This window comes from Ambystoma mexicanum, chromosome 2p, assembly GCF_040938575.1.
Source record: "Ambystoma mexicanum isolate Mex_15411 chromosome 2p, UKY_AmexF1_1, whole genome shotgun sequence".
Lineage (NCBI taxonomy): Eukaryota > Metazoa > Chordata > Amphibia > Caudata > Ambystomatidae > Ambystoma > Ambystoma mexicanum.
Window position 1 is genome coordinate 1,004,318,389 of NC_090923.1, and position 14,350 is coordinate 1,004,332,738.

The 14,350-nt window shown below is 46.0% G+C and overlaps 1 protein-coding gene across 2 annotated transcripts in view; it reads right to left on the minus strand.

Annotated features, from left to right (window-relative positions):
* KAT5 (lysine acetyltransferase 5) overlaps positions 1 to 14,350 on the minus strand; it is an 804,909-nt gene that overhangs the window by 621,553 nt on the left and 169,006 nt on the right. Inside the window, exons 5-6 of one of the 2 annotated variants that reach the window (XM_069644820.1) lie at positions 9,381 to 9,449; positions 8,459 to 8,539 (exon numbers count right to left, since the gene is read on the minus strand). In XM_069644820.1, coding sequence (XP_069500921.1) covers positions 8,459 to 8,539; positions 9,381 to 9,449 — 150 coding nt within the window. The remainder of the gene's footprint in view (positions 1 to 8,458; positions 8,540 to 9,380; positions 9,450 to 14,350) is intronic. The other variant, XM_069644821.1, reaches the window with a different exon arrangement.

A 14,350-nucleotide genomic window follows, 5' to 3' on the forward strand; every position in this document is an offset into this window, starting at 1 on the left:
GCCTCGTCCTCTGTAGGCCTCTTGCGACGACGAGCGGGCCGCTTGACGGTAGGAAGCGAAACCGCCGCCGGAACCTTTGGAGGCGCCCTTGCCTCCGCTGCTCCGAAAGGGCGTCCGTCGTTGCTGCAGAACTCCAAGGGCCCGGGCCGTCTCAGTATCCGCCTTGATGGCCTGAAGGGAATCGTCCACTGTCTTCCCAAACAGATTGTTCCCGTCGAAGGGCATGTCCAGGACTCTGGTCTGGACGTCCTGCCGGAAGTCCGTAGCTTTGAGCCATCCACGACGTCGAAGGCAAACGCCGTTGCCCAGCTGGCGGAACCCAGCGTCGGCGATGTCCGTCGCCACGGTGATGGCGTGGTCCGAGGCCACCTCACCTTCCTGCAGGATCTCCAGGGCCTCCGCCCTCTTGTCGTCCGGCAGAAAATCCAGCAGGGGAGCTATCCTGTACCAGAGCTCCCTGTCGTAGCGAGCCACGATAGCCAAGGCGTTGGCCGCTTTAATCGTCGTCGCTGCCGACGAGATGACTCTACGTCCCATAGCATCCAATTTCCTTCCCTCGCCGTCCGGCGGGGAAGTCGATGTGGAGGCCGCACCCCCCCCCGCTTTCTTCCTGGCTGCCGCGGAGACGACGGAATCCGGGGTAGGCTGCGCCCGGAGGCACAGGGGGGCCGTGTCCGGGACCCGGTACTTTTTCTCGTACCGGTCTCTTCTAGCTGGCGTCGTGGAAGGGTTCTTGAGGAGGGAAAGGCCCTCATCCCAAATGTCGTCCAACAGAGGCACTGCGAGGACCGTCTTCCTCTTGGCCTCGCGCCGCTGATAAAGGAAGCCTTCCTTTTTCTTCTCCTCAGGGCAGAGTTGGAAAAGCTCGGAAGCCCTGGAGATCATGGAGTGGAAAGATCCGATCTCGTCGGGCGGAGAAGCCCTGGCGGGAGGCGACGACGGAAAATCCTCGTCGTATGCCTCGTCGTCCGTACCCGTCGTTGCCGTGTCAGTCCCCGTATCATCCCCTCGGGTGGACGGGGAGGAGGGCTGGACGGGGCGCGACGGTTGAAAAGGAGGTGGTGGATGGATCCTTCTTTTCTTGGTAGGGGGGACACCAGAAGGTCCCGGTTCTGGATCCCCCGACGGGAGAGGTTCCTCCGTCGGTAACGGTAGCCTCGTCCTTATCTCGGAGCATAAGGACTGTATGGCCAACAAAATGGCCGCCAAGTTGTCTTGCGGCGCTGGCAGAGGGGAATCCGACGGGCGAGCAGGGGCCCCGTCGGTATCCTCGACGATGTTGTCGTCGTCACCTGCGTCGGGGTCCATTCCGACGGGCTGGCCTTCTTCCACGCCTAGGCCATGGCTTAAGACCTCGATCAGCTCCTCTTCTGAGGTTGAGGCCGAATCTACGACGACCCCCTGCCCCCCCTTCTTCCCCACGGAGGGCTTCACGGGGGTCCTATCGATGGGCACAAAAGAAGACTCCCTCCGAGGAGGCAGGGAGATTCTGGGCCCCGAGGTCGCCACCACTGGTGTAGCCTCCACAGGCTGAGCCAGGGCCGCCGCGACCGTTTCGATAGAGGGCTTGGTCGGATGGATCAAGGCCTTCACCACCTTAGGTGCGCTCACCGCCTTATCCTTGAGGGAGGGGGCACTGCCACGCTCCTCCTCTGCCTTAGAGCTCGACCGGGGCCTCTCCAGGAGCTTCGCCGGGTGCTCGGCCTTCCTCTTACCCGACCCAGAGCGTTGGCTCGTGGTTGATGGTGCCGGGGAGGGTGCGCCCTGCCTGGCGCCCGTAGAGCCCGACCGTTCGGCGCTCCCGGTGCCAGCGGACTCGCGGTGCTTAGCCTTATGTTGGGCCCCCGTCGCCGGGGCGCCCTCAAAGGTCTTAGAAGACCGCTCGGATTTCTTCTTCTTCTCGCCAGACGGGCTCTTACCCTCCAGCCAGTTGGCGAGACGTTGATGGCGGTCCTTCATGGTCCGTTCCGACATGTTGCCGCAAAACGCACAGTCCTTCTCCACGTGCGTCTTGTCCTCATGAAGGCAGTAAAGGCAGAAAGAGTGTTCGTCCTCCTTAAAGACGTTCTGTAGCTGGCATCCAGGGCAGACCCTGAACAGCTTTCCGGGCGTCGAGCTTCCCTTCTCCTGGGCCATCTCCGAGACCGGGCCTGAGAAGCTTCTGCAGTCCTCCGAAGTGTAGCTCGACGAAATCTTCACCCTTGAGGGGCACAGACGAATCCGACACGGGTCCCCGTTGATCGGATGTAGGATCGGTGGAGCTTGAGGCTCTTTTGACCGAAAGAATCGAAGTTTTTTGTGAAAAAGCGCGAAAAATAGCACTAACGCTCGAGAGCAATAGCACGAGGATCCCAACACATGAACGTGCGGTAAAAATCTGAAGATGGCTGCCAGAGGCGGGGCTTAGGTAGAGGGCAGTCATTGGCTGTGGTCAGTATGACGCAGAAACCAGTGATTGGTTATTACTACGAAAGACAGATCAGAAACGAAACTGATACTGGTTTTTTCTTTACCGAGGATTCCCAGCCTGACGACGGGGAATATTCATGAGCATGTGAATCCATGCCAGACCCCATGCTGGAGAACTGCCCATTATCCGCATGCCAGATGGACAGAGTATCAAACTGTGACAATTTTTCCACTAAGAAACTATTTAATAATAAATGGAGGTGACACTAAAAGTAATATTTCAGATAACTTTAGTGCATGGTGGAATCAAACGCAAACCCTTGTACAAAAAGCAGGGCCTTCACAAATTATTTAATAAAGGGAAGTTGAGCGAGCATGCATGCCAATTATATGTCGATTATCCTGCTACTAACTGTACAAAGGAACAAAATATGACAATTTTCTCCATGACACAAACATGGGAACATGGTTCAATTATTTTGCTCATTAACACATTTGGCAGCTTGGCAAAATATCTGAAGATGACAGGATTTTAACAATGATACTACTATAATAAGTAACGGCATGTACTGAAAAATAATGTGCATAGTGGCAAAAACTCAAATCTTGCATCTACATTGCAGGCTCATTTGCCAACATTCTCGCACAGTCCAGGACTCTATCCTGGCTATACTACTACTGAGGTCTCATCCCTTAAGCACCTGAACACCATGGCCTAGAGCAGTGATCCCCAACGTGTAGCTCGGGAGCAACATGTTGCTCGCGGAGCCTTAAATTGTTGCTCGCCAGTTGCTCTAGGCCATGGTGTTCAGGTGCTTAAGGGATGAGACCTCAGTAGTAGTGGAAATGGAAAAGCAGATTCAGGCAGACCCAACGCGGCGTTGCGGAAAACAACCGCGTTGTGTCTGCCTGAATCTGCTTTTCCATTTGGGGCTCTCGGGCTCCCCACGGGGAGCCCGAGAGCCCCAAATGGAAAAGAAGATTCAGGCAGACAACGTAGCATTTCCCATTTGTGGCTCTCGGGCTCCCCACGGGGAGCCCGAGAGCCCCAAATGGGAAATCAGCTGCAGGTAGAAACACTACGCGGCATGTAAACACAACCGCGTGTGTTTCTGCCTGCTGTGGCTTTCACTTTGGGTCTTCGGTGCTCCCCTGGGAGCACCGAAGACCCAAAGTGATAGCCACAGCAGGCAGAAACACACGCGGTTGTGTTTGAAAACGCTGCGGTTTTTCTTTCCGAGTTTCTCAGGCTCCTCCAAGCCGGAGGAGCCTGAGAAACTTGGAAAGAAAAACCGCAGCGTTTTCAAACACAACGTTGTATTTATGTTTGCGGTCGCTTCAAAAGCGACCGCAAACATAAATACAACGTTTTTAAAGCTGCGGTTTTATTTCTAAGTTTTCCGGGCTCCTCCAGCCCGGAAAACTTAGAAAAAAAAACGCAGCTAGTGCTTATTTTTTGTATAGCACTTACCGAGATTCAGCTGCAGCTTTCCTGCTCTGGTCTCCGGTCCGCGTCCTCCGAGTCCCGGCACTAATGAAGGGAAAGCCACCCAGCGGTAGACTTTGTTTACTACAGCTGGCTGGCTTTTCCTTCATTAGTGCCGCAAAAGCAAAAGCCAGCACAGGAGGGCCTCCATTTCACAAAATGGCGGCGCCCCTGTGCTTGCTTTTTCGAATTTTGAGCTTGAATAGCTCAAAATTTTACATAGGAAGTTTTAAAACGGAGGATGCTAGTATTTTTTTTTTTAATGTGGCCTATCTATTTTTGAAATAAAATTTTTTACTAGAGTATCCCTTTAATATATTCAAGCTATATATAAAAACCTGACACTTACAATTAATTATATAAAAAACATAGCTTCAATGCATGCCCAGGCTTATGCCAAACACTGAAACAATGACAAATTAACAGAAATTGAACCAAATCTCAATTGACCCGCATTTTGCAGGCACACTTTGTGCTTCCTCATGCACAGCTTCTTCATTTATTGAGGGTTGGTAAATTTAAACGTAACTTTCAGCATTGGCCTCCTGCATTCTGGGATCTTATTTCACAGATTTCACCTGGCCGTCTTCTATGAGGGCAGCTTATGTATATTTTGGACATGTACCTCTCGCCCCATCAGACAAGCTCTTGCTTTAAAAGCTATTTTGAGTTGACTTAATGTGCCAAATTTGGTTATATCCCACTCCCCATTACAAATGGACGGTGCGTTAAAATCCTCCATAGTATAAGAATTCTTCTTGATCAGGGTAGGCTGCAATCACACACTGAAATTCACTTTATGATTTGCAGGAAATCCTGAATGTGCTTTAAAAAAATAAGTTACAAATCTTTAACTTGACCAAAATCTTCAAACTGAATACAAATAATTCAGCTCATAAAGCGCTGCAAGGTGTACCTGGAGGGAGACCTGCTATTTGGCACAGGAATTTATTTTGCAACCCCTCCAGGACATGACCATTCAAACCACCACAGATTTCACTGCCATAAAAAATCATGGAATATACCTTTGCCTTATAAACCTCCAGGCACTTGTGGATCTGAATGACCCAGGCTTCAAATAACATTTTGAAAAGCCTTTTAAAACCTAATAATGCCCTTTCAGCTGTCTTCTTAAAATGCTTGACCCAAGCAGCACTCTTTGAGAAGAGAAGGCTCAAATTAACTTGAGACTATCTCCTCACCTCTACATAAATAAATAAAAACAGCTACAAGGTTTCACCTTTCTCCCGAACAACATCATTTGGTCATATTTCATTTAAAACTATAGTTCCCAAATATTAGTTTATAGCAGGCCCTGTTGCAGACCTGCCGGCGTTGAGCCAAAATGGGTGTGTCAGCAGCATAAAGAAGTCTGCTATAAAATGTATCCTTCAGAGAGGGTGGGTTAACTTTTCTAAGAGAAGTACTAGAGTCAAACAGCCTCATCACGAGTTTGGCGGTAACCCTTAAATGCGGCGGTAACGCTATTACCGCCGCATTTAAGGGTCTGCCAAATCACAGGTTTGGCTGCATTTACCCCCAGCTCTCAGCTGGGGGTAAATGGGCCGGGAAAATTCCCATTTTCGGGACCCAATGGGGAATTACCGTTACCGCCAAACCTGTGATCGGAGGGTTTGGCGGTAACGCTATTAGCCCGGGCAGTATCTCGGAAGTAATACCGCCGGGATACCGCCCAGCTCATGATGAGGCCCAAAGTCTGAAAGGAATACATTGGTGCCAACTAACATCTCTGCTTTTGACCTTTAATTCCCCCATCTTCCACATGGGACAGACGGTGAGATGTCTGCGTGTCACATTCAGATAATATTTAATAAACTAGGGACCCAATAAAATGCAAATTTTGCCACAAGATATGTCTATCAATCAAATCAGATGGTCTCTCCAAATCTGAAAAAAGCCAAAATAATCTCCCTCCCTTAACCTTACCGTATTTCTCCACGATGGTTCTCAGAAGGAAGCAGTGGTCCACTCTACTAAGCCCTTCCCTGAAACCTGCTTCTGGCCAGCCGTGTACACATCACTCATTAAATCATTAATCCATTTTCTATTTGAGATTATTCTACATCGAACTTTTATACAACATGGAACTCCTGAACTGGGGGACACCATTTGCCAAAAGCACTGTGCTGGATAGTTTCAATCAAAAAACAAACTGGCACTTTCCTTTGTGGCCTCTGTACTGTTTAACAGTTTTAGGAGAATATCTTAATTGCTTGTGAATTGGTAAGTCTTTCCAAAGCCTCCTTGTCAAGCTTAAGCACAGCCAACCAGTCCCTTTGCCTGTCAGACATCTTCTTGGTGCCTACCCCATGCCATTGGAAAATTACCTCAGGTGGATAGTGATAGTGAGAGTAGAGCTGGATAAGAATGATTCTTAATGCTGTACTATGGGGCTCTGCAGTAGATCATCTTTCCTTTTGTTGAAATGCTGATTCAGGAGGAATGCAATAGTCATAAAAACAATTGAGAAATATCTTATTCCTAGGCAAAGTCCGGACATGAGATTATTACAACGGTCTACAAGGGCCTTAAACAAAGACACTGATATCCAACAACAACCCCTACAAAACAAGGCAGTACAACTCATTTGCTCTCTCAGGGATTCCATCACTGAAAACTTTCAAATGGGTTTCAGTGGAGTAACCTTTTAGGCCCACAAAACATCTGAAGAAAGCTACATACTGGCGTTTGGCTCCAAACAGTGGCCCAATCTCCCGCCAGATCAAAAAATTCTGCTACAGACTTGAAGCTTGGTTTGGCCATTTCCTGATTCTCTGCTTAACTTTTTCTCTTCGATGCTGCCTTTTTATTCACTTGCTGTGCTATTTTGCTTCCCATTGAGTAATATAGTAATAGGTTGCACTGTGATTGAATGTAATTTTGCCACCAAACATACTGCTCTGAAGCAGTTGTACCGCAAATTTAGTGAAAAACAAAACTTCAAATACATAGATTTCAGCCTCTTTTTCTGCCTGCCTGATTGATCCAACATGGTACACTGCATTCTCATCATTTACCTCCTTCAATGAAGTGATCAATGAGGCCTTTTTACAGTCCTTCTAATCTCGGTGTGCCTTATTTTAATTTCTCCTAGTTAGTTTGCTAGCACCACATGTGGAATTTTGAGGCCAGCAAGTGAAATAGTAAATCATGACAGTCGTTCATAATCACCTTCCTTATGAAATCTCACCACGTGAAAAGGGCAGGACACTGAAGCCACTGAAATTAAACAATCAAGCACTACCTTAGGCACCAAGGTAACAACTTTACCGACACTGTTTACGTCAACCTGTCAAATGTTTTTCCAGACAGCTATGATGTCTCCAGGGATCCTGTTTGCCAACAATGCTAGAATAATAATGCTGCAACTTAGCAAGAACCCATGCAGCAGTGGGTTGTTATGACCAGTAACGGTCCGATTCCAGTATTATAAGCCAGAGTGAAGCAAGGGCCCCAATGCCGGATCCTGGTGCTGTTGCTGGCTGATCAAGCCCATTGCAGGTATTTTTGTTAAAGCCCTCCAAGGCCAATTTCTGAGATGCTAACAATGTGCTTAAGAAAGTAAGTAAATAAATAAAAAACTGTGACAGGCATACGTTTGGTAGAAATGGAGGAAGGGTCTCAGCATGGAGCCCCTCTTCTAGTTCCAGGGCACGGGGGGCTGGTGTATTAAAGCAAGAAGGGTCGTAGAGGGCTAGGACAACAGTCAAGAACGAGGGAGGACGATAGATGGAAACGAGTGCAGCAGAGTGGTTGGGAACTAGGCAGAGAAAGGGGGGGGGCGTGAAAGGCCAATGTGGGTGGATTATTAGGTTCAAACCAAATTTGAGTGAGGAGATTGGCTACCGCCCTGGTTGCTAATGGCACCTGTTAACCAGATATTGACTGCATATTACAAGCATGGAATGTTTAACTTCCCAAATGGGCGCTTTGAAACACTATATTCTTATTGCATAAGCGCCCAACAAGCAAACAATAAATACATACGATTCTTGCCAATTCCAGATTTAAGTTCACAGGAAATTAAATTGCTTCACCTTTCGGTGAAACTAGGCAAGTAATTCTTAAAGGGACCTATGCATACATGCCAACATTTTGGATTGTCTGGTATGGAGATTTTTGCATGGAAGTATGGAGATTTAAGTTTTCCCACTGAATTGAAGTAAGGGATATATTCGAGAGAGAAAGTAAAAAAGAACTACATTTTTGACAGAGAAATATTAAGTCTGTCGCATCAATCAAGAGGGTTTGACTCTGCACATTCAGGCAGAAACCCCTTCCATTACAACACAGTTTAAAAAAAACGTAATTTCCCCCCATTTGAGTGAAAAAATTGAAACAAAGTACATCAGGAAGCCTGCTCCCATGATGTAGAATTTTAGAATGTCAAAATAACAAATTAAATCTGCACTCGCCAGAGGCAGGACCGGAGGTTCCTAGTGCTCTACCTCTTAAACGCATGTTCTGCACGCCTTGCCTGCATGAGCCAGCCAGCAGATGCAGCATTTCCTCCCACTTAGTGGACATTGGCGCAGCTCTTACCTGTGCAAAGGCCGAGGATGGTGCAGTCTCTTGGGGGACCAGCACAGGGGTAGCAGGAGACAACGCATCAACTTTCCGCTTCTGTAAAAAGAAAGCACAGAACATGTGACACACTCAGTAAACCAACAACAATGAAATCATATTTCGTTCAACCTGACAACCATTGATCCTAAATCTGCACTGCAAGCACCTGCTGGAGAAGGGATAGATAGCTGCTCATCTTGTACCTACATCACCAAAGTGAATCACACAGTCATCACCCAGCACTACTGAAGTTTATCGTCACTGCACAAAAACACTATTGACGAATGCATGGGCTACCAAACTCTTGTTGTCTCCTTTTCTCTGCGATTTCTTGTAAGACTGCTTTAAAATTCTTATAAAAGTAGCAAATCAACTTTCTGCGCAGCAAGTACAGCTGAAGAATGAAACCCCAAAAAACTACAGAAAACATGTCCTTATTTTCAGGTCTACTATTTGACAAATTAGCCCAAGGACAGAAAACCCTTTTACAAAGGAGTGCAAAAACGTGACTGAACCGAACAAACGACAATTGGAGCAGTTTGCAAATATGATATAATGTGCTGCTAAAATGTATGATTTTAAGTCTAGTGATGATGTTTGAGTGCAGCTAGAGGTTTTTTGTGTATAGCGCGGTCAGCTGTGGTGAATGCCCACTACTCACAGAGGAATCAGGTTTTCTCAAACTTGCGTGCTTACACAGGCACCTATAGAAACAAGTCATTAAGTGTGATTTCATGCTGCAAGTCAACTATGATCAGCCCCGCTTCATTGAGGGCGCAGGATCATCAAAAGGAAAATGTCACCCTTAAGATGTGAATGCCCCTTCTAAAACCAACTCCAACCCATACCCAGGCTCCCCTGCCCCATGTGCCCCTGAAAGTGGAAAGGAAACCTGTACCGGAACGGGAAGGGTTTTGCCGCTGGATGTTGCTGAGGCTGGCTGGGGAGACAGATCCAAATTCTTCCTCTGAATGGAAATACAAAATTAAAGTTGCTAGCACGGGTACGATGGAGAAAAACACAAGTAGCTCTACCCAGCACACACTGCAAGGAAGGCTTTGGAATTAAGTGGATTTGTCAAGTTAACAAAATATTTGATTGAGCCGAGAGATAACAGATCCCCCTGAGTCTCTCATCACACTGCCCAAAAACCTCCATTTCAATTCACATAGTACATCCAGCCAGCAGCAGCGGTAACACAAGAAGAAAGGACTTCTTGAATTTATGGCCTTTTGACCATTTGCTACGAAAAAAATGTATGTAAAGCTAGTTATAAAGCAAAATCAAAAATTGATGGCTGGAAGGTTTTGAATAAATCATAACCACGGGCACAGCTCTGAGCAGCCCTCCAGACCATCGTTTTTCAGCCTGCCAAGCCATTACAGAAGGGGAACTACCATATGCAAATCAGCCTTGGTCCCACCCCAAAAGGGGCAATCCAGCCCTATCTTCTAGGTCACATCCCTTGTGCACGAGACCACAAGCATCACCAGACATGTTTTGGCCTTATTGGGCCTCAGTGAGGAGTAGCTTGGGTTTGTAGGCCCAGCAGACTCCGGAGCCACATTTGGGCATACCCGACACCCTCGGGGAGACGAAAGCAAAACCAAAGGTTGATGGCCCAAAAAGGCTGAAACATGTCTGGGGTTGCTTGTCTTTCCATGCAGAGGGGATCTGACCTAGCAGTTCGGGCTGGGCTGCTACCACTGGAGGCAGTACCTGACTGATTTGCATACGGGTGGACCGCTTTTGCAATGGCGCAGACGGGCTATAAAAAGGTGGTGTTGAAGGTTGCCCAGAGCAGTGCCAGTGGTTCAGATTTATTCACAACCTTCTACCCATCGCTTTTCTGGTTCAAGATCATTGTAAGGTCATGCTGCCTACTAGCACAATAACTCCAATTACTATCACCTAGGATCTTGCATAAGTCTAGCATAGAAAATGCAGCTTCTTCAATTCAACATCTTACATCAACTGAATTTAATTTTAAACTGGCAAGTGGGTTAGAAATGTGCAACGGCCAGAAAACGTTGTGCTTTGGAAAACATTACCGGTTTTAATAGCTCACCAGCATGGAATGCTCCCTAGATTTATATGCTCAGAATTATTCCTCTTCAATGGAGTGGGAGGCCAGAAATGTTTTTTATATACGAGTTAACTTTCTTTATGATTCCATAATTGAATGCATTTGAAGCCCTCTGACTCACTGGCACCCTTTACATGTAGGAAAACTGATGGCTGATGAGGGCAGAGACCTCAATGATACTCTTTTGGCAACAGACAACACTTCTGACTGACGAGCCTTGGCTCTATCACTATTTCCTGTACATTCCGTAATTCAAATCAACGAGGGGCTGCTTGACTAAGTGAGCCAATCAGAAGTAAGTATGGAAGCAAGTTCTGTTCCCCTGTATCTGCTTCTGCTCAGGCTTTTGTGAGCATGTGTCCCCGTTCACCCCTCGTCTCCCTTCCCCACCCTTCTCACCCATTCCTGTTCCCTGCCTGCCTCACGCTAGAGCCATCAAGTCAGTGCCAGCCTGCTGTGGGGAGATACCAATTGCTGAAAAGCAGTGAGCTAATAATGCTTTTTTCCTGTTAATGAGTTTCACTTGTCTTAACGCTCATGATGGTAAAGCACGGCCATATGCACATTGAAAAAAAGCTTGCCTGATGGAGGATCAAAATCCCAAAAGTGCAACTATAAAATTGGTAATAACAATATTAAGATTAGGTATTTAAACTCAGCATTGTCAGAATGTGTTCCTGTGTCAATCATTCGAATAGATAGCCAGTATCTTGAAATTGTGACTATATGATATTGGTGAGCACCTACATTTTTTTTACCAGTTTTTTTGACTCAAGCGATATTAGAATTATGGAAGTGAAGTTGTACCTCTCAACAATTCAGGTATTAAGAGGCTTGTTAAATGTCTATTCGGACACATTCAGATGACTCCATTAGCGAATTATTTAACTACATTTGATACATAATTCATCATTGAACTACATTAGTTGGAGTTATGGATGTATAGCCACTGTTGGAATATAATGTCTTGAAATTGATTAACTTTATAGAATCAACATTTACTTGACATGTCATTTAGTATGACATTTTTCCCACAGTCTGTAAGGCTCAGGAAGAAGAGTTACAGACCTCGAAACGCGTCAGCTACTGAAATCGGACTCGAGAATTGTTCTTTTTAAAAAATATTTTTTATTTTATTGGTTGAAATTCAAACCTTTAAAAATTACACAAAACAATACAGTCGACACAAACAAATATCATCATCATCCGTCCCCACCTCCCTTGTCATAATGATCTAACTTATTCAACTTAAATGAGTCATCTTAATTTTGTATAGGACCTTCGGACTGCGGCTGATCGAACATATTTAATCTCTCTTCAATTGAGGCCAGAAAGGATGTTAAAGGCATAATTAGCTTCATGTCGGAGCCGATCCACATTCTCAACCACCATTCTTCCGCACACACAGTTGGATGATCATCATTCCACCGGCCCAGGTGAATTGATCTTACATCTTTCAGTTCAGGGCAGAATAGCACAAGATGTTTAAGTGATTCAACTTCTTTATCACAAAAACGGCAAGATAGATTCAATCCTGTGTTACATGGCCAGTGGCTGGACCGCCCTTTGGTTTTAATAGCGTTTAAGCGGAACAGCATGAAGAGTCTTCGGGCTTTTGGATTTGGAAATAGATGCAGATATTTTTGTAGCACATTAAAGCCTCTTGCTTCAGCAGGTGAGTCTTTCATAGCACTAGCGGACTAACGCTCACTGCACGTGATCACCCAATCGGCACGCCAGATCTTCACTTTTGCCGCCGTGGGATTTCAATGAAGGGTTTCCAAGCAAATGTTGTATGCTAGCAAGAGATCTTCACAACGTTTCACCCATAGAGAGAGAATGTCTGAACCACTCGAAGGCGCGTTGTGCAGTATTTGAAATTGTAAGATTCCTTCCTCCGCTCTGGATTTCCGAAATAGGGCCAATTGGTTCCAGCTGATCCGAGCATGCAACGAAATTAAGGCAAGTTCATATCTTATGCAGGCTGTCGAAATTCCAATTGGTATACCTAAGGCTTTGGTCCAGAACATGTGTTCTAGCGATGCCCAATGATTAGATGAGCATCCAAAAGCGTTCTCCGCACTGTATGTTAGGATCGGCGACACTTTCTGTTCAGAGAAGTTTCGCAGGGGTCGCATACAAAATCGTCTGAACTTTCTATGTAGCAGTAGACCCTGACATGCTAACTGGCCACATTTCCTCTTTGATTCGACTGTCCAAGGGTCATCACAGATGCTAGAGTTCAATATCATTCCCAAGTATTTTACACTTTTTGCTATACGCAATTGGTCTTGACCAAGTTTCCACACAAACTTTGACTCCATTGTCTTCTGTGTTGCTCTTAAGTTCTGGAACACCAGTATTTCGTTCTTTGCTGTGTTGATTTTCAGATTGTTCGCGTTCACATACCCTTGGACTGCCTCAAGTTTACGTTGTAAACCGATCGGGGTTAAATCTAAGATAACTAAATCATCAGCATACAACATCCAGCTTATCGGAGATAAGTGGAGCTTAGGTGGAAACGCCCTTACTGAGTTTATTGCCTCACCGATGTCTGAGATGAAAAGGCTAAAGATTGCGGCTGCCAACAGACAACCCTGTTTAACCCCCTTGTGGTCTTGATCTGAGCAGACAGAGAACCCGATTGGTCTAAACGGATTGCGATGGACGTATCCGTGTGAAGCTCTTTAATGGCCTCTAATAGGCCTGGAGGACAGCCCCACAACCCCAGCTTTTGCCAAAGTAACTCACGATCAATCATATTGAAAGCACTGGAAAAAAAAAAAATCGACAAAAGCAAGATAGACTTTCGTATTTGCCCGCAAAGCTTCCATTTTCAATAAATTTAAGACCAGCAGGATCAGGGAACATCCAACATATTTCACAAAAACTGCCGATCTTTCATCCACTCTTAAATGACCGAGCCCAATTGATTTTTTTTGGAGCAAGGAGGCGTAAATCTTGCCCAGGACATCGAGCAATTCCACAGGTCGATAATTCTTAGGTGACATTCTGTTGCCTTTCTTGAAGATTGGAACAATTATTCCTGTTTTCCATGAGGTTGGCGACTGCCGATGCATGTTGATTCTTGCAAATAGGTCGAAGCATAAATCAGTCCAGAATTCAGGGCACTGTTTGATCATGAAATTCGACAGCCCATCGGGCCAGGAGCCCTATAGTTTTTAGCTCTCATGATAGCCTCTCGAATATCATCCCTCACGAAATGTAAGTCCCATGGTGTTGAATCTTGTGCTGGAGGATTGGAAGCAGGATTTTTATAGTATAGTGATGTAAAATGCTGCACCCACTCGATTTCAGGTACCAAGCACACTTGTAAGGCCTCCTGCGGCGCTTCCATGCATTTGATAATTCGCCAAAACTCCCCACTGTTCTTGTTTATTAGGGTCTTCAGCATGTCTTCAGCATCTTTTTGATTTAATAGGAATTTATGGCTTTTAATCCAGTTTTTATAATATTGTTTAGTCGCTCTATTCCTCGACATTATTTCACTCTTCGGCCCTTGCTTGTTTTTCCGGATTTCGGCTCTCATCGTTCTTTTTCGGTGCATCACCGTCAAGTCGAAGCAATGCTTCTTCTGAAATGACCAATTATTCAGCCCAATGTTTTTTGCTTTAAATTGAGACAGTAAGGAAGCATATTCGAGCTCCTCCGGGTTCATATGATATGATATGATATGATATGGCATTTATAACGCGCCTATAGACAAGTGTATCAAGGCGCGACGAGGCAGGGGGGGGGGACAAGGGGAGACAGACAACGAT